The following is a 21,250-nucleotide window of genomic DNA, read 5'->3' as shown; positions in this document are numbered from 1 at the left end:
AAATGGAACACCCTGTATATTGAAAATCCTTCTTCACATAGAAACGCTGTCTCTTCAAGTAAAAACTTATGAAGGACACTTAATTTGTCTCTTGGAAAAGATCTATGGAATCTAGCTGGTTGATAAGGATATAGGTAATGCGAAAATTAATCGTTTGAAAGCTGAAGAATTTCCTTGTATTTACGCTAAAATTGCGGAATAAAATGCAAATGCGTGTATCGGAAGAAAAAAAAAAGGAAAAAGAAACGAGCATAACACTAGCTCTAATTAATACACAAAAGTTAATTTAAGAATATTTTTAAGTTTACTTATTACGATCACACTTAGCACATTTTCAGCACACCGCAAGAGTAAGTGTTTATTTTGTATTTTTGGACTTATTTTTATTTTTATTTCAAACTTTTAATACCTTAACTTTGCATCTGATTTTGAACATTTTTGCAATTAGAAATATACTTCTATGACTAACGGTTGCGAAAGCAAAGGTCTTGCAGATTAAAACAAAACACCCTGTATATTTAACCATAAACCATACTTAAATTAAATCATGATTCAAAGGCGATAGATTTTAATGTTACCCATAACTTTAACAAGAAGTAGAAGTCAAATTGTATCTTCTGAAAGATTGTTAAAAAACCCATAAATTTAAGGGTTAAAATTCTTACCTTAGCAGACCATGCGAGGAGAAGACACACAAAAAGCGTCACAACCAGTGCTGGAAAATCCAAGTTCTTGTCCAGACCAGCAATGTTCATGTGTCCTAAGTATTGTCCCAGGACACGAGACATCACGCCTCCTAGGACAACGTCCATGTACTGACTGCAGGCCTTGGCTGCAAGAGCGGCCCCCGTTGCGTATTCCAGGACCATCCCCCATCCTATGAGAAATGCTGACAGTTCGCCAGTGGTGGCATAGGCATATGAGTAGGCAGATCCGCCTTTTGGAAAACGAGTCACAACCTCTGAGTAACACAATCCTGAAGGAAATAAGAATAACATATTGATACTTGAGAACTTGATACAGTCGGACCTCGATATGAGGTCATCCCTCGGGACTTCACGAAACTGACCTTATAAGCGGGGTGACCTTATAACCGATCCATGTATATTTATTGATAAATAAACATTTACATAAATTAATTACTTTTAAAATTTAATACATTCAAAAATATGGGTAATTAGGTTATAATAGTTTAATAGATTTGAACCAATTAAAACTTTTGGAAGAAAGGAAATAAGATATTTTGAAATGATTTTTTAGAACTTTCGTTTAGAGTAAAGCTGCATACAAATATGCCCAAGCAGAGGTTAGATGAGCAGCTTACCTAACTTAAAATTATCATAAATACAGGACTGATAGGATTTTTCTTTTGCTTAAGCACAATGGTTTCTAATCGTTTTCTGAAAATTTTCTTCGGCTTCTCATGACTGGTAAAAAAGTGCGATACTTACACGCTGAGTGCCTTCATTACTACTGCTTCATGATATTTTATCGTCCCTGTCGTAATATTCACTTTCAACTGCATTTGGTGCACTACATGCTACGTAATAGGAATACGATTTTTCACTTTTTAAGGATCGTATATCGCGAAAAATTCTTGGAAGTGAATCTATTAAGCACTGAAAGTATTTAAAGAAATCAGACAGAAGTGACCTTATAAGCGATTAATGTATTGTGACCTGACCACATATCCGATAAGAAACAACATAGAATTCCTATTCACTTTAGAAAAGTGACCTTATATGCGAGTTGACCTTATAAGCGAGTGACCTTATATCGAGGTCTGTCTGTACTAATATCTGAATACAGAAATCTGAAAGGATATTAATAGACGATGAAAAAAATGAGTCAAGATTTTAAATTTCACCAAGACCTTTCATAGCAGAAAGTCTCTCCAATGGGGTCGTTTCGGAAATTTTAAAAATATTATTTTTTTCTGAAAGAGTATGCTTAAAAACATAGGATCTGACAATTTTTTTAAATAATTTGACAAAGTTTGATATTGAAAGGAAATATTTTAATCGTTGCGCAGATTCAATTTTATTTTTTATGCATCTGCATATAACATCACAAGTGATAAAATGTCATTCACTGATGCCATTAGTGCAGAGCGCAATATTTAATTCGCATCTTTACTCACATGTACTGGCAACGATAGGGTTGATAGCAAGCGTAGAGCGCAATATTTAAGTCGCTTCTGAATTATCATAACCTGGAAACCTACGCGGTAGAAAGCACTCGTTAGCAATCAGCGCGTCAGTGGATTTTTGCGCCAAAGTTCATCACTTGTGACGTCATAAAGACCATTAGTCCGGTCAATTTAGACAATGGAAATAACAAAAATTCCGGGAAAGCTAAATTTTTGTAGAGACCTTGGGTTTAGCATTACAAATAAAGTGCCAAAAGTCCCCACCGATCCCATGAGCGCTAAAAAAGTTATTCGGGGTCAAAGGTCAAAATTTTAGGTTTTATCGATTTTTCTCAAAAACAGTAAGTTTTATCGAAAAGTACGTCTGACCAAAGTTGTAGATCTCAAAATTCTCTATAAAAATGGTTCTTATGATTTTTTTTCTCCAAGAGCAAACCTTCCTAGGTATTGCGTACTCTCAAAAGACAGCCAGTCATTTACAGAATCCCCTCTACTCGCATGGCCTTGAATAACATCTGGTTATTCTAGTCCGTGTGGCATCGTTCACGTACCCAGAGGTGCTCAACCCACTAAAACCACTAAGAGCAAAGGCGCACCCCCCTTATTTTCGCGGAAATCCCCCTCAAAAGCATGCTTCCCCCCCAAATAAAAAATACCCCTCAAAACAATCCCCCTAAAAATTTCGATGGCGTAGTCTGGGCCATGACCCCTCCTGGGGGGGGGGGGGGAGGGCACCCCTGACGTACCTGCTTCTTTTAGAGTTAAACGTGCAGTTCGAGTGAATAAACGTATTTATCACAATCGTCTACTGTTGTTTGTGCTGATCAATATTCAAGAAAAATGTAACAATTTCGCTTTATTTGCAATAAACTTTTGACTGAAGGTGAAACTGTTGTGCTGGGCAGTTATGGAATGCCAACCTTAATCGATGCAAGTCTCGGGAGAAATCATAATAATGCTGATTATTTAAGAAGTCAAAAGTCCGTTACAATTCGCGTGGATTGCAGAAAATCATATACCCGGAAAAATTCAATCTCTGCAGCAAAGTGAGGATAAAGAGTCTAGCACTTCAAAAGTAAGTCCTCCTCGTACTGTAGCGCGATTAAGTGAATTTGAATCCAGCTTTTGTTTTTAAAAACACTGCTTATTTTTCGGCTGTAAAGCGGATGAGGAGGCTGACAAGAAGAAAACGCAGAATAATGAAAGAAAAATTCATAAAGCAGCGACTAAATCATACTCAAAATTAAAACGTGCAAGAGCAGCTTTTGACACACCTCAGAACGATCCTTAGCTAATTTTAAAAGGGATTCTTTGAATGTAAGTGTGGGAACTTTATAAATTTTTCTGCGATAATTCAGCGTTTTGTTCTTCTCAGCCTCTTCATCCGCTTCCTCGCCACAAAATAAGCAGTGTTTTTTACAACAAAAGCTGGATTCAGATTCACTTAATCCCGCTCTTGTTCGAGGTGAATTTACTTTTGAAGTACTGGCCATGCTCATTAGGGTGGATTGAAAAAAATCAAAATCTGATAAACGCTAAGTAATAGCCGGAAAAGTTGCCTTTTGTAGAGATATTTGGTTCAACAAAAGGATTTTGACCTCAAAAATATCTTGAGGTGTCGCTCGCGCCTCGAAGTTGACCATAAATGCATAAAAACTAAAGGAAAAAGTTATAATAATTTCATCAAATATCAAAATTTGAGGAATTTAATGTTATCGCTTTTAAGAGCAGGCTTTTTGTGTAGATCACACATTGCATAAGATCATTTTAATAATAAACTGTATTTTAAAGTTCCACACATGCGTTGAGTCTTGAATTTGACCAATACAGTCAGAATTGAATAACATCGTGTTGCTCCGTACTTAGAGAAAAAGAAATTAGAAGTTATGATTTGTAAAAGTTTGTTTTCATATTAATTAATTCTTACATAGATACGAAAAAAAATAAGTAATAAAAGCATTTCTTATCTAGTAAAAAAATGTTTAATTCTCCACTTAGCAGGTAACTTTGGCAAATTTACCTATGATAGAGAACAAAGGTTAAGTATAAAAATTTTAAAATAATGTGGCTTGCAACAGCCCACATCAGTCACCCTTTGAAACAAAATACGTTGCTAAAGAAATTTTAATGGGTTTTGAGCCCTCAAACTGAAACCACATTGATTACAATAAAACATAAGTTTGGCATGCGAGTTGAGCTATTTTACTTCTCATAATTTTCAGTCTTGGTTGAAATTTTGGCTTGATGGTATTGTGGCTTAATATTTCTAGATTCTAATCTAACTCGAATAAATCCATCCCTTTTGATTAGGCAGTAAACTGTACCTGATATTTATTTTTCTTATTTTACCTATCGTCTCGCTGCTTTAGTATGACGTGAAGTTTTGAAAACCATACTACTAAGTAGGTACGCCACCAAGCAATTTCTTTCGAAGTTTTATCGGAAGTTCCTTTTTTGAAAGAGGGAGCTGCCGAGTTTTACCAGTTCTGCTTATCGATGAGCTCATAGCAGTCTCTCTGCTTCAAAATTGAAATCTGGAATTATACATGTTCATTGTCCATCTTCGAACTGATCGTCGTAATCCGTCTTGAAACAAGTTCTCTGATGATGGTCATCCGCAGTGCCTAGTGTTATATTTTTTAGATTCTCAAAGTAACTAGTTTGCAGAACAAGAGCTGATGATCCAAACATAGTACGATAACAAGTTAAAAAAATTCGACTATCATAGCGAAAATTTACAATTTCAGATTTCAACTTGAGTTCTTTGATAAGCAGAAGTGGGAAAACTCGGATCATCTTCTTAATAAAAGGAATATCAGATAAAACTTCAAACGAAATGGTGCTTGAGGGCGTAACTACTGAATTATATGTTTTCCAATACCTTACGTTATACTAAAGCAGTGAGACGATGCGTAAAATTGGACAAAGAAGCGTCAAACACAGTTTGTTGTCTAACCAAGAGAGATGTATTTCTTAGAGTCAGATTAGAATCCAGAAATCTTACTCACAATGTATCACTAAGGCCAAACATTGTCAGAAGTCAAGATAATAATGTGAATCGCCAGCCAAACTATGTTTTACTGTATGAATTGTGGTTACAGTTTGAGAGCTCAAAAAACATTTAAAAGGGGTTGTTTTGAGGGGTATTTTTCCCAGTTTTTGGAGGGGGACTCTTGCTTCTTAGGGGGGGGGGGCTCTGCGATATTGAGGGGTGCGCCCATGCCTTTAGTAGGTCCGACCCCTTTGGGTACGTGAACGATGCCACACGGACTAGAATAGCCAGTTGTTATTCAAGGCCATGCAAGTAGAGGGGATTCTGTAAATGACTGGCTGTCTTTTGAGAGTACGCAATATCTAGGAAGGTTTGGTCTTGGAGAAAAAAATCATAAGGACCATTTTTATAGAGAATTTTGAGGTCTATAACTTTAGCCTGCGGTACTTTTCGATAAAACTTACCGTTTTTGAGAAAAATCCAAAAAACCTAAAATTTTGACCTTTGACCCCGAATAACTTTTTTAGCGCACATGGGATCGATGGGGACTTTTGGCACCTTATTTGTAATAGTAAGCCCAAGGTCCCTACAAAATTTTAGCTTTCCCGGAATTTTTGTCATTTGATCACTATTTTTATGTCTAAATTGACCGGGCTACATGCCTTATTTGAAAAATCGGGGGAAAAAAAACTAAAAATTAAACCTTTTGAAAAAAAAAAAAATCCTCGCTCCATGTTATTTTTTACTCTTTCTATCAATTTAAGTGACTAAAAATAGTACATTTGACTGATGGAAACAACCCAATTCTTTAATAATTATAAGCGAAGAGCCAAGAGTCAAGTATAATTTTATTTTTCTTTCGCCTGATGCATTTTTGCTTCGAGGCATGAAAACACTCAAAGACGATTTTCTTACTCGTTCTGACATAGTGTCAATGCTTATACAGTCGACCTCGTCAATTCGAACACGCTTAAAACGAAATACTGAAAAGACAAACTACATTTACGATCTCTACCCAACTGTACTTACAAAAAATGCTATTGTTTTTTTGGATTTGAAGAATTACGTTTAAGACGAATGAATTAAATAGGTCGCTTTGAATTCGTTTCTACGAGGTTGGACGGAAAATAAATTACTGTTCGTTTTACAGCTAATTTTAATATGGTTAGAATATTGGCAACGTTAACCATTAAAAGTTAAATGCACGAAAGTATTAGGTGAAATGAGTTCGGGCAACAATGATTGAGGAACGATAAATTTTTACTTTTTATTGTTCCTTACGCAAACTAAAACTAATAGAAATTACAGCTTTTATGATGCAAAGCTTTCTGGCCGAATACGAAAGCAATCCGTTCCAGAATTTTTCAGGGGAGATGGGTGGGGGAGTTGGTAGTATTCGAGCAAGTTAGTAAGTTGCAAAACGATATAAGATGCCAGAACTGAGTCTTACAAAAGTGTTAATAGGTAGAAATTATATTCAAGTGTAACTGTAAAACTTGCTCGAAAAATCGGGGAAGGGGGGCGGGAGGAACTTTTGAAAAAAAAAATTCTTCGTTCCATGTTATTTTTTTGCTCATTCTATAAACTTACGTGACTAAAAATAGTACATTTGACTGATGGAAATTGCTTGAATCTGTCACTTATACAATAGTATGAAAACATATAAAGAGTATTTTGAGGTTTAGTTTGGAGCATTATATTTAATTTTCATAAACACTAGGATGATAACAGAGGGTAAATATGAAGTATTACCTCCAAGACAGGCTGTAACTGCTGCCATTAGTATGGATAATACAACAGACGGTCCTGCATGTTCATGTGCTGCCATGGAAATTAAGGCATAGAGTCCGGTGCCCAAAGTTGTGGCCAAACCTAGAAGGAAAAAAGAAAGGCTCTGCACTCTGAAGAACACAATTTTGATGACTGCAACATAAAAACGTGTAATTCTTCTGTAAAATTCAATAAAAATATCGTTAATTGCTCTAATCTATATTTTTCCTGTAAAAAGATCTACCATATTCTAAAACGATGGTTCTCAACCTGAGGGGGGGGGGGTAGTTACAGCCATAATTTACTCTTAAGTCAAATGCTATCGACATTAACGCCTTTTTTAAAAATTATTATTATTTTTTTTTAGGGTTTTAGTGTAATTTACCACCACATATCTCTGCGAATCTACCATTTTCAACTTCAACATACATAAAGTCAGAATGTCGAGGTGTGGATTGAAAGTGACTTGAGATGTGCTTTGTCACAGTCATATCCTAATATTGAAAAAACTTATGAAGGATAAACAGTAGCATCCGTCCCACAAATGTTGTGAAAGTGACTGTTATTGCACGCCATCTTCATCAAGATACCTAAAATTAAAATGTATTTACTGTTTTCATTCTTTAGTTTCATGTCTTCTAATAATAACATGATCAAAATAATATTAAGTGTACTAGTCTACTAATATTGAATTTTGAGAGCGAAGTTACATTTTCTGCTATCGCACGATCAGAAATGTACTGAACCAAAAGTTTAATATAAAGTCACATTCTAATCATTGATTAAGCACTATTAAAGCAGAAATGAGGATTTTTTAAAAAGTGGGGTTAATCGATTTGGCAACTGGGCCATCCATTTATTGCTTTGGAAGCATTCTAGGGCTTGGTCAAAAATGTTAAATGACATTTAGAGGGATATTAAACAGTGATTAACTAAGCAGGGGTCTGTCCAGGATTTTTCACAGGGTCCGTTTTTTGTGAAAAATCAAATATTTTTGTGAAAAAAGAATTAATTTTGTGAAAAATCGAAAAATTTCGCAAAAAAAAAAAAAAAAAAAAAAAAATTGTTAAAACGAAATTTTAGAATTTAGAGATGGCATAAACTACATCAATTAAACTTAAAGTTGAGTGTTTTCCTCTTCTATGGCGAGAAAATCATTCTGGATTTTTTTTTCTGATATTTGGCGGGGGGGGGGGGGGGCATCGCTCTTTCAAGTATCAACATTTATCTACCATTCTGCATTAGGTTAAATTATACTAGATATATTTCTGTACAATATTTAAAATAATTGAAACAAAAATATAAATAAATAAAACAAAATTCAAAATAGGGTTCAGCATTCAACTTTTTGACCCAAGACACTCTTAAAAAGCACAGAATTTCGTTTAAAACTTATAAATTCCGTGATTTTAACAAAAATAAAAAGATATTTCAATTGTTTACCTCTTAACAAAGCGTAATAATCATCAAAAATTCGAAAAATCGGCTTCCCATAGCGGATGCAAAGAGATCGCAATTCTCAAAGTGAAGGCATCAAAAGTATAAAAACGGCTTGTAAAAGAAATATTTTTGATAAAATTATTTTAAAATTGCATTTTAGAGTCCTATGATAACATATCATTAATATCTGTGGACACAGTTGACCCCCCCCCCCAAAAAAAAAATAATAATAATGAAATAAAATAAACCATCTATTCAGCATTTTAATTTTTGTCTCATAACAGAAAATGGAATTTTGCTTTAAAAACTTGAAATGAGAGTTCTAACAGAAATAAAGAGACTTTTCATTTATTTGAATCCTAATAAAGCGAAGTTAGCTTGAAAAAAGAACAAAATATGATCCTCATATCGGATGTTAAAAGATTGCATTTTTCAAAATGTAGACATCTAAAAAAAAAAAAAAACGGTAATTAAAAGAGTTTATTTAAAGTTACTCATCCTTGTTAGCATCGAAAAATCAAAATCCATATAATTTTCCCCCAAAATAACAATTAAACATCGCACTGCACCGTAAAAACGGAAATATTGACAAGCCGACAAAATGATGAGAATATTTTCTAATCAAGTCATTATAAAGGTTCAACGCCAGACGCTAAGTGGTGATAGTTTTGAAGTTGGTAACCCTATCTGAAGCAATCATATTTTTTCCTCACCCTTACTATCCCTTTGCAGTTCTAAGTTCATTTCGCAGATATATATTATTCTTATTTATTAAATCACATGAGCGGGGGGGGGGGGGGAGTGCTTACCAATGCCTTTTCAGAAAAGTTTACAACAACACCGCTGCTAATTAGCTGTGATAAAACAAACAACCATTATATTTATTTGGCAGTAGCAATTATTTATCGCTTGCAGGAGCATCGCAAGAGAGCGGATTTTTTTTCAAAATTAGCCGATTTTGTATAAGCTGATCCCTCTAATTTGACTTAAAAAAAGGTTCCAAAAATGATCGGTTTATACACAGAAATATGCATTATTTTGCTTTCAAATTTGCTCTTTCAATAAACAATTTGTGACAGATCCGATCTTGTTTATCAGAATTTTGTGAAGGGTTCGTTTTGTTTGATCGGGATTTTGTGAAAGGTCCGTTTTGTTTGATCGGGATTTTGTGAAAGGTCCGTTTTGGTTGATCGGATTTTTGTGAGGGGTCCGTTAACGGACCCAAATATCCTCTGGCCAGACCCCTGCTAAGATAAACAAGGAAATTGTCCACATTTTAAATGAGATAGTGATCATTAGCTATAGGGAAATTCGATTTTTTTTTTGAGCAATCACGATTGTTTATTGTTTTCACTTGATTGTTTTTGGCGTTCCTTTGATTTTTCCCACCTCCACCCTTCGCAACATCACCGTCGACGGGCTCCTCACGATGCTGCACCTCTAGCGAAAGCCGTCTCCAGGTTGCATCCATGTCCTGCACACACGCGCATACATACACAACTACACCTACACACACACGCACACACACACACATACACCTACACACATACACAAACACATACACACAAAAAAACATACACGCACATACACAACTACCCACACATTCACGCATGCACACAGACACAAACACATATGCCTACACACATACACATACTCCCCCACACACATTCATACACACACATACATATAACCCGTACACACAAACACATACCCCCACACACAAACACACACGCCTACATACACACACTCGTGATTGTGAAAAACATAAATTGAATTCAAGATGTCAAAATTTGAATTAATTTTTTTTAAAATTTTTTTTAATTGTGTTGTCTACGACACACAACGTACCCCCCTCGTGATATTCTTTTTGGTAGTTCATGTATAGGTACTTTATAATTCACTGAGTGCTTTTTAACTCAGAGTTAATGTTTTTCATTCCCTGATCCTTCCTAGCCTCAGAGATGAATGAATAGCCTCCTCTCGCAAGATCTCAAAGAAGGCGCGAAGGGAAAAATTAGTCTTTGAATGGAACCTCACGTGACATGACTCCCGAATTTAATTAAAACGAGGGGCATCAAAGCATCTGTGAATCATATTGCGTATTGGGAGCCCCGTTTGAGCTGGAAATTTATTATTCAAAAGATTTCCCCCTTTTCGCATTAAATTACGCTTTTCATGCATACATAGGCGTGAAATGAAATATTAAATTAGTTTTTCTCGGCCTTTGGATTGAAATGTAAAGTGAGAATTCTTCGTGAACATTCTCCCATTGGAATGAATAAAAATAGTTGTGATTACAATGCTGAGAAATCAAAACATTCGTGGATGAGCAGCAGATTTAATATGATAATGCAATCGAAAGACGAAAAACAAAAATTTAATTTATGGATTCTTTCCTCTCGAAATCTGCTCTGACAAAAAGTCAAATCCATTTGTATGTTTTTTTTCCCTTTTCTTTTGTTCTTTAATGTGAATAACGTTAGGACATTTCTGGAATGTAGTTAAGAAGGAATTCTATTAACTAATTCTTGATCTTTGCTTCTATAGAATATTTTTATTTATTGCCTGAAATTTTTAGATGCATCAGGTCGAGTAAGAAGTTAAACTTTCTTTTTTCAAAGGGAAATTATACTTTAGGCTATTCAGTCAAACCTGCTTTTGTGCAGTGAAAGAGCAGCTATAAAAATAGTTTTCGCAACTCAACTTTTTTTTCATAGGTAGTTACGGACGCATAAAAAAGTCTCACGTAGAAAATAACTCCAAACCTTACGCTATTACTAGTAATTGCTCTTTTAAACGAATTCAAGTCAGCTACTTTTATTCTCACCAAAATTTTTATAATCTACACATGTGAACATTTTAAAAATTTCTATTTGTACATGTATATGCTCGCATGGGCGCCCATATGCAAAATTTTAAGGGGGGGGGGGGCTCAGACATTTTCCCCACGGTTTAGCAGGATATTTTCCGCATGGAAACCGATTTCAGTACAGATTAGAGTAATTAAAATTTGAAATTTATAATTACTTATTCATTAATGGCTGGAGCAGAAATGCTTTTACAATTTTTCAAAGAAAAAAGTACTAAAGCAAGGAAGTTCCAATTTCTAAGGGTGGCATACTTTTGGGGGCGGTAATTTAACGCCTTTGATGTGGAAAAAAAAGTAAGGCAATCATATTTAAAATCTATTACTGAAGGCAAAAAAAAAAAAAAAAAAAACTTTGAAATGCAAGGTTTTGGTAATACTGCAACTGAGGCAGTGAGAAGTAAAGGATGTAAGTGCTGAAATTAAAAAATTGGAAAGAATCAGTACAGATGGTAGTAGATCCTTGTCTCTGTTTTAGGGCAAGATATGGTACTAGTAGCTTTGATGGATACTTCTATACAGCATGATTTAGAAAAAAAACATATCATTGAAAGCCTACCTAGAACTACCTAAGGGTCTGAACTTAAAACGCGATTTCCTTAAAATTTTACAATGTCCACTTTGAACCCCTTTGCTTTTTATTGCCTGTGCTGCGTTTCTCAGAGTTCAAAACTAAAGAATTTCCGTAGTGAGTCCCTGAATCTTCCTCATTTCCTTGATGTCCTCTAGAAAACAGACTAATTAAAAAAAAAGCATTTCCAAAACTTGAATTTCGGAAATTTTTCTATAAAAGCCCCCGACCTCCTAACGTCATAGAAGGCTGAAACTGACTTCAGATTTGAAGAAGATTTGGGAGAGAACCCCCTCCCCCCTTCTCGAACGTTGCCATTAATTTTTAACGTAAATTTAGGCGAGTTTTGACGTAAATTTAGAGCATTCATCGGGGGAGGCCGCTCCCCTCTTTTATTAGTTAAATTAACTTAAATTAAGTGTTTGGTCAATTACTTTATATATTTATCATCCAAAGATTATTTTTTACTTTTTAGTTCATTTTGCTATAAAAGCGTGTTTTTTTTTAGTTTTTTGAACTATTATTTTATTTATTTTTTCTTTTTTTTTTCTGTTTAGTTTAACTTGTATTACGAAAAAATATTCACTTTTATTTAATAGAAAATCTTTTAGATTTATGAAATTTTTGCCCCCCCCCCCCAAAAAAAAGCTACTTAGGTATCAGGAAGCATTCGAAACGCAGTCTTTCGAACTCCAAAAAAGAGTAGTTGTATTACTCCTTAAAGTGGTCGTGGTAGCCCGATCGGTAGAGTGTCGGATTCGGGGCCGGAGGGTGACGTTAGGAAGGGGACTGGGCGACGTTAAATATGCTCGTGGTCTCAATGTCCTCCAAGTGAAACGATACCTCTGGGGGTGCTAGCACCAGGTAGCTATTAGCTCCTGATCTAGTTCTAAATCCTCATTAACTGTTCGATCCGGTGATGGTGCTGCCATCTATCGGTATAAAAAATAATGGAGGCAAGGCACTTAGTATGCAGTCCTCGACATCAATACAGTTGTAGTCAGTTGTGACTCGGAATCGTAAAAATCGTAGAAAATTACTCCTTAAAGTGTAATAGCTGAGCTACATTCAATTGCCCCGATAAATTGCCTGTAGAGTATTTATTAACCGACTTCAAAAAAGGAGATTATGATTTCGTCTTCCGCCGTATGTTTTCGTATTATTCCAAGACTCCTAGACCGATTTGAAAAATTCTTTTTTTGTTTGGAAGGATATACGTCCCAGATGGTCCCATGGTAATTTGGTCTGGATCTGATAAGGGGTCTCGGATAAATCCAAGAAACTTTGAATTTCACGCGTTGTGCATGTAATCCAGCATACGTCACAGGTCACGTGGTTTTTCTGTGACCGGTGTATTTTCACAGCAAAGGTTTTGCCTTCGTCTTAAACAATGATTCTTGCGGAGTAAGGATGATTAATTTTCGCCGCCTGTTAATTTTTACTTATAGGTGTTACCAATGCTTTCCTTCGTAGCAAAGCAGTAAATTAAATACATTTTGCTACTTAAATAGCTGAATCAATTACCTTAATATTATTTTAAACTAAAACAACTTTATTTAGTTACTATTTTTTTTTAATATTTCAGTTTTTAAAATATTTAGTTTTCAATCCAAGGGGAATTGAATACAGAACACCCCTCCCCCGACGATTGAATTTATATTCTTTAATAATATGTTATAACTTTTGTGATTTCTCATGTTTGACCAGTATTCTAGATTTACTATTTCTCGATGCCGCCAGTTTAATTTTTTTTTGTAGGAAGAATACGGATTAAATTAGTTTGTCTTTTTCCATATATAAAGTTTCCAATTTTAAGTTCAATAGTTTTCGATCGTTTTAATGTATTAATAATGTCTTAATTCAAGGGTGGCAAATAAGGGGCAGAAACAGTAGCTACGCCACTGGAGTTAGGTATGAAATATGTCGAAAAAAAGCAGGGGTCCGTTTATGGATACCCCCTAAGTACATTATGAGAGAATAATGTTGATGTTTTCGATTAAAGAAAAATATTTCCGGAAGTATTTTAACCCTCTGATGCCCGCCGCGAATCTGAGGTGACAATCAAGATTTATCATTAGTTATTCCTTTGTCACTGTGAACTGAGTGGTACAACAGGGCTGCTTTACATTTAGGATGTTTGTATAGTGCGGCTCTGATAAGTTTAGCAATGACCTTGACAACGTTTCTCTCTTTTTGGCGTACCAGGGAAGGATGATTGGTGCCGAATTGAGATGGTTGATTTTCGTTGTAATTTCGCAAAGATATTTCAATTCAAATCCGCGCCAATAACTCGTCCATTTTTCACTGAACTCCGCCAAAACAGGTAAACCTTGCGCACTCAACTCACCATAGCCGCACTATACTGAAACAAGGAGGTCATGGCTGATATTTAAGGCGGCGGATGCGTAACCGAAGGATCTCGGGTTCAATACCAGCTGGTTAAAGGACCTCCGTGTATGTTAATGGTGACTGGGGCACGTTAATTATCACAAAGTCTTTCAGGTGAATCATAACCTATGTGGTGCTGGATCAGGGATTGCTCGGCTTCTGGTCTGGATAAAGAAACAGAGCCGAATGTAAAACCCAATCAAACCGGTAAAACCACGGTACGGGGGACCCTGTAGTGTAAAATGATACGATGTACTGAAACAAGTCAGAGTTACAAACCTATTTTGAAAATATAACACAATTTAAAAACGAAAACCCGTGCTGTATGTGTTAAATCAATTATTCTTTAACATTCTGTGCAGATACATATTTTTTGATACCTGAAATAGTAATTTAAGCAGTAGAGATTAATACATTATTTAGAACGTTCTTGTGAATTCTTTGGCATAGAGCGCGAAATTTTAAAATTATATCACGCGCGTAAACGATTCTTCTAAAAAGCAAAATGGCAAAATGGAATTCCATCAGTCTATTGATATTTTGGAAAAGAAAAGCAAACAGTGCACAACGCGAAATCTCTTATGCATAATGTATTTTCCCTATGGGAAAAACAGATGCGGTCAACATCTGAGGATTCACTTTTATGTGCAATATAAACTACATGAATGCAAAATCGTCTTTTTGGTGAAAGTTTTTGAGAGAAATATACATTATTCAGAGAGCGGGGGACATTCTGATAGAGTTCGGATTGCTGTGCCATTTTTGTTGAGTCGTACGAGTACTAAAAATACTTCTGATGGTAAGGTTTCTAACACAGTACTCCGAACACAGGGCTCAAAGAAATATGGTGTTTAGGTCAACGTTATTCGAAAAGCAGTAATGAAAATACAGTAGGAGAGAGTCGGGAGAAATGGAAGAGAGAGCGCAGCATATCAGGGGCGGCATTTCAGCATTTCATTCGGGGGGGGGGGGGTCGAGTTTTTTAAATATATACCTTAGTATGGTACAAAACACATATTAGCTAACAGCAAGTAATTATGATATGGGGGAAAGATTGCATAGTTTAAGAGCCCCCAGAAAAGATATTTGTTGATGTGAGACATTTTTTCAAATATAGTATGTATTTTTAAGGAGTATTTATGAATGCATACTGTGCATTGAGCAGCTGAAATGTGTTTCTAGCAGAAGAAAGTGATGAACACACTTAGACACACTTAAATTATGAGCTTAACAATTAATGTAAAATACCAAGGCCCTTTCTTGTGAAAATCATGCAGCCACACCACGGGCCTCTCATAACCATCGTTACACAGAGCACACAAGATAGATATATTTACCCTATATGAGGAAATTACATCTTTAGTTAAAATTAACCATGATTCTTCATGTTTTTCTGTTTTTAAAAGGCCGGTAAAGGCTTGATGAATTTCTAATAATTTAAAAAACGGAAAACACTTGCTCATGTCTGAAAATGTGTCGAGTTTCATCAACCATTACGGAGAACCAGCAAGATTGGTTTTCTTGAACATTGATTTGCGATTTACGTAAATTGAATTTGCTCATTTTTTATCATTCCTCCCAAAAAATTTGGGGGTGCGACCGCCCCTCTCGACCCCCCTATTTGCCGCCCCTGGCAGCATTTATAAAATATGAAAAATTATTTCTCACTAGACCAGTTCAAAAAAACTTTTTTTCAGCTACAGTCCAGAACACCCCCTATTTTTTAGACTTACTAACAGTATTATGCTGTAAAAGTTCGGGCTTCTTACTCAAATTTTAAGAGGGTGCTCAATGACCCCTTAATTTAACATTAGCCGTAGCAAAGAAAAATGCCACAAATTTAGAAACATTTAATTTCCCCAGCTTTTTTTTTGTAAATAATTATTTTATTGCAATGTATATGCATATTACTAGTGTATATTATAATATATAGCATTGTTTTATCAGTTCAATGTATTCTTTTAATCCCCCTCCCCATACGTATGAAGTTTGGAGGAGGTCCCTCTTTCAGTTGAAATACGAAGCTGAAATTCTTCCAGTATCCACTAGACCAAAAATATTGAGGGGCGTCCTGTTATCTATGAGAAGCATTTTTTTACATGTATTTTTGAACCACCTTATTAATCAGTAGCTGTAGCAGTTTAAGACTCTTGCTGCTGCAACTGCTGGACAAAATAGTAATAATTTTTCATATTTTATTTTGACAGTCCAGCGCTGTCCCATTCCTCCCGACGCATTTCTATCCCGAAAAAAATTTCAGAGTAAAAACGGCAAAAATAAAGTACCGGAGACTTCTTGTAAATTCAGAAGAACGTCAAGAATCCTAAGTGTGAAAAGTCCGAACGTCATAGACCCGAACGTCAAAAATCCGACACGTGAAAAATCCAAGCTTTATTAATCCAATCGTCAAGAATTCGAGCGTCAAAAACCAGAACGTCAGTAATCTGAACGTAAAAAATCAGAAACATAAGAAACCCGAGCGTCAAGAATCCAAACATCAAAAATCCGAATGTCAAGAATCTTAGCGTCTGATATCCAAAACGTCAAAAATCCAAATATCAAAAAACCGAACGTCAAAATCAAAAACATCAAAAAACAGAACGACTCTACTTAAGTTTCAGTAAACTCACAAGAATTTCAAAGGTGTTTTATCCGAAACTCAGTGATTTTTTTTCAAAATGAGTTTAAGTCAGTTTTTCCTCACAAAAACTAGTTAACTTTCTTTGTGTAAAGTAGTTCATTCAATTTTCTTTGTTTAATTACTGTGTAATATGAGTAGTTCTCCACAAAGTACATGCAGTACTGTAAAATGTAAATACGAGGCGTGTTTTTAAAGTAAGGTCCGTTTTGAAATAAAAAAAGAATGAGTACATATAGAGCAAAGAAATTTATTGCACAAAAATCTACCACCCTTACGCTATTTTTCGACATTGCTCCCGTGATTTTCCAAGCATTTGTCATAGCGTGGTACAGGTTTTTGTATACCTATTCGTAGAAAGTTGCCGCCTGTGTAGTCAACCTTGAGGACTCTTGGAGGGCTTTGGTTGGGACGTTTTTGAACATCCTCTGGTCTGCCCCCACCTCTGTCGCAGCAACTTTCATTTGTTTAGGCATCTAAAATATTTCCTAGGTGGTCTGTGGTACAACAGCAATAATGAGTTCAGAGAACATGTTACCCCACGGTTGACTACACAGGCGGCAATTTTCTACGAATAGTTATTCAAAAACCTGTGCCACGCTATGACAAATGCTTGGAAAATCACGGGAGTAATGTCGAAAAATAGCGTAAAGGTGGAAGATTTTTGTGCAATAAATTTCTTGCTCTATCTGTACTCGTTCCTTTTTTTATTTCAAAATGGACCTTACTTTAAAAACGTTCCTCGTATCTTTCATTATTCTGTTTGTTCCGTAAACAATAAGAGTAAATTTATTATTTATTGTATTTTGTATTGTATGTTCATAAGCATTGTACAACCACTTTAAACGGCGTATTATTTTCCTGAATGGTATTTTCTTGGTTATTTTCGAAAATCCGAACAATTTGAAAATTTGAACTTCCTACGGTTTCAGTTAGCTATAGGATTGAAGGGCTATAATTTTCAGAATATAGAAAAAATTAATGATTGCTTTGAACATACATATAGTAGAACCTCGTTTATATAGACTAACTGTGACCAAAGGCAATTTGAAAGATCGAAAATCTGGATAATCCGGGTAGTATGGGTAATAAGCAAAGCAAATTCTTAAATGAGCAGACTTACTATATTTTGCCACTAAATTACGTAGAAGAGACATTAAACAATGTCGAAATAATTTTTCACATAATTCTTTAACAAAGAATTGTCTTCCGGGTCAAATGAAGAATGGGGTTGTTTCCTTCAGTCAAAAGTAGTACTTTTAATCACTGAAATTGAAAGAAAAAGCAAGAAAAATAACATGGACCCAGAAAATTCTTTCATTCTCCCAACAGTTATTTTTTAATTAATTTTTTTAAATGTCCGATTTTTCAAACAAGGCGTGGCCTTGATGACGATTAACTATTTTGTTCTGTGAATGGCAACAAGACAAGAAGGACATTTCATCATTTGTGATGTCATTGACAAGAAATGTAAACCATGAAAGATCACCGATTTAAGTAATTTTTTACAAATATTAAAAAACAAGTTATTTAAAAAAATGGTTAGATCCTATGTTTTTAAGCATGTTCTTTCAGAAAAAAATACGTTTAAAATATCGGAAACGACCCCATTGCATTCCGGTTCAAACTGTCGTTTGAATGAAGCAAGCTCCATCTAAATCTTTATCATTGTAGTTCAGCTGCAGTGGTGTTTATATTACACCTCTATCCATTGTATAAACTGTGCGGGAGCTGTACATTTAATAAAAATATAAGTTAATGTTCTCATAGTCACGCTCTGGGATATTATAATTTAAAACTAGAAAATTGCCCATCAAGATATGACGAGTGAAAATTGCTTCTACATTTGAACGAAGCCATTGCCTGTTTGGTGATTGTGATAGCTGAAATTGTAACCCTAACTCCAGTGAATTAACCCTTAACTCCAGTAGGTAGCGTTCATTGTTGACTGCTTTTTCGTTTCTTCATTCCCCTGAAATGATAGGCTTACCAGTAAAACAGTTAAGTTACCGGATCCAGTTCAGCCTTGTCACAATAAAGCCTTTCCCCGCATGCTAAACATAGCCAAAACATATTATCGAATTCTCATGCCGCGGCGGAGTTTCATTGTTGATGACTTCACGAGCGTTACTCGATCATTTTCTATTATATGTATGAGGGTTACAGGTACATATTTTTTTTCCCATGCTACAAATTTGATCCGGCTAAACGATGGCCGGATAAAAGAGGTTCTGCTGTATATGTATGCAGAAATTTAGCTTTGTTCTTAATTCTCACTACATTCTCAATTTTAAACTAATAAACTCGTTAATGGAAATATATAAATTTAATTTTAGTAGCACGTTTCCAAAATTTATAAGGAAATAGGAATTTATAAGGAATAAAATATAGGAAGAATGGAACAATTTATCAGGAAATAGGAATTTATACGGAAAATATAGAAAGAGTAGAACACAACTGATTTTTCAGAAAATCGATAACTAATCTTCCCTTGTAAAGCCTCTAGATTATTGATTTGAGGGTTATTAGAAATCAGATGTTAAGTAAAATAATCTTGATTCAGAATGTAAGCCAGAATTTATGTTTCACGAAAGTTTAGAATTTGGAAAAATTATGCACGATAAATCATTTATCTGCAAGTTGCCATAATTAGCGCAGTTTAAATTATTTCATTCATGTTATGATTTGTTGATGTGTGCTTTAGGAAAATTACCTATAAAATGAAACCTTCAATAATTGTTGGGGAACATTGACACGGGGGTTACTGGAACTTGTTTTAGTTTACGCCATTGCATCTTAACTATCTTAAAATTATTTGTATTGCTTACTCATTGTGAGTTCAATATCTATTATTTTCAGTTATTACTTTTTTAAATTGTATAATGTATATTCTACTTATCCTTTTTATTCAGAGATTCTTCATAATAATCTTGATTAACTGTAAAACTTTATGTATATTTGAAACGAATTTATTCAACGTCAGATATTTAAACGTAGTATTACTTAGTATACTAAATGCTTCTTGATGAATTTACCACAATAAATAAATAAATAAATAAATAAATAAATAAATACAAAAATTAATTTGAATTTTGTCATCTTGAATTCAAATTATGTTTTTCGAAATCACGAGTGTGTGTGTGTGTATGTAGGCATGTGTGTTTGTGTGTGAGGGGGTATGTGTTTTTTTGGGTAATGGGTATGTGTGTGTGTAGGCATATGTGTTTGTGTCAGTGTGCAGGCATGAGTGTGTGGGTGGTTGTATGTATGTGAGTGTGTGTTTTTGTGTATGTGTGTAGATGTATGTATGTGTGTGTAGGTGTATGTATGTATATGTGTGTGTGTGTGTGTGCGTAGGTGCGTGTATGTATGCGTGTAAGTGTAGGATATTGACGAAACCTGGAGAAGGTTTTCGCTAGAGGAGCAGCATCGTGAGGAGCCGGTCGACGGTGATGCTGCAGAGGATGCTGGCGGGAAAATGATAGGACCTCAAAACAGTCAAATGAAAGTAATAAGCAATCGTGATTGCCCAAAAAAGAAAAAAATGCAACAACTAGAACAAAATATAGTTGTTGGATTTGTTCAGTCCCTTGTTGAGCTATCATGAACTGCTTATTGTTTTCACTTGACCGTTGAATGACATCCACGCTCTTTGATTTTATTTTTCTATGCTTATAATGCAGATGCTCATGTGCCTCGGAATCGAATCATTTAGAAACGATCTTCTCGACTTTACACTATCCCTTTTACGCGAAAACAGTATCCAGCTAACAACATCCAGCCCCTGGCATTCATTTGAATTTTGACGTCTTGAACTCAAATTATGGTTAGAATAAAAGTCATTAGTAGAAACAAGAACCCAATCGAGTAGGGTCCTGTTGCAATTCGTGAGCGCGTAAAATATAATTTGCATTCAAGATTTTGAAATTCAAACTAATTTTTTAAAAAACCCTTTCTTTTCTCTTTATTTTTTTATGTATACACGGACAGCGGACAACATAACTTTGAAGGTACGTGTACAGCATATTTTGTTATTATACTGGGCATTTGCAGAGGCTCTTTTTTTTCTATCCGAAAAAACTCTTTTATGTATTTGGAAATGAAATACAGTATATTATAGCGAAATTTTTACTTATTTTAACTAACAATAATAAAAAAAAGAGTTTTTCTAACAATATTAGTGTAAATACACATGCAAATTAATTTTGAAACAAGTATTCTGGATTTACAAGAAATTTCAAATATTTCTTTTCAATGGAAATGCAATGAAATATTCAAAAGAAAAAAAAAAACGAATTATTCATTAGAAAGAGAAAAGGAAAAACTCATTAAATGTTTTTTCTAAAGTTTTTTCTTTAGTTTTAAGTTCACCTCTTTAATATTATGCATTTGCGAACTGAACTAGTTTATTTTCAAGCAGAAAAAAAAAGTGCATT

At 34.8% G+C, this 21,250-nt stretch overlaps 1 protein-coding gene across 1 annotated transcript in view; it reads right to left on the bottom strand.

Annotated features, from left to right (window-relative positions):
- Window positions 1–21,250, bottom strand: part of LOC129230550 (cationic amino acid transporter 2-like) — a 121,988-nt gene that overhangs the window by 48,725 nt on the left and 52,013 nt on the right. The window contains exons 2-3 of the mRNA XM_054864954.1: window positions 6,894–7,013; window positions 666–976 (exon numbers count right to left, since the gene is read on the bottom strand). Coding sequence (XP_054720929.1) covers window positions 666–976; window positions 6,894–7,013 — 431 coding nt within the window. The remainder of the gene's footprint in view (window positions 1–665; window positions 977–6,893; window positions 7,014–21,250) is intronic.

The sequence above is a fragment of the Uloborus diversus genome, chromosome 9 (assembly GCF_026930045.1).
Source record: "Uloborus diversus isolate 005 chromosome 9, Udiv.v.3.1, whole genome shotgun sequence".
Lineage (NCBI taxonomy): Eukaryota > Metazoa > Arthropoda > Arachnida > Araneae > Uloboridae > Uloborus > Uloborus diversus.
The sequence above is the reverse complement of the archived record's forward strand: the minus strand, read 5'-3'. Positions and strand labels throughout refer to the sequence as shown.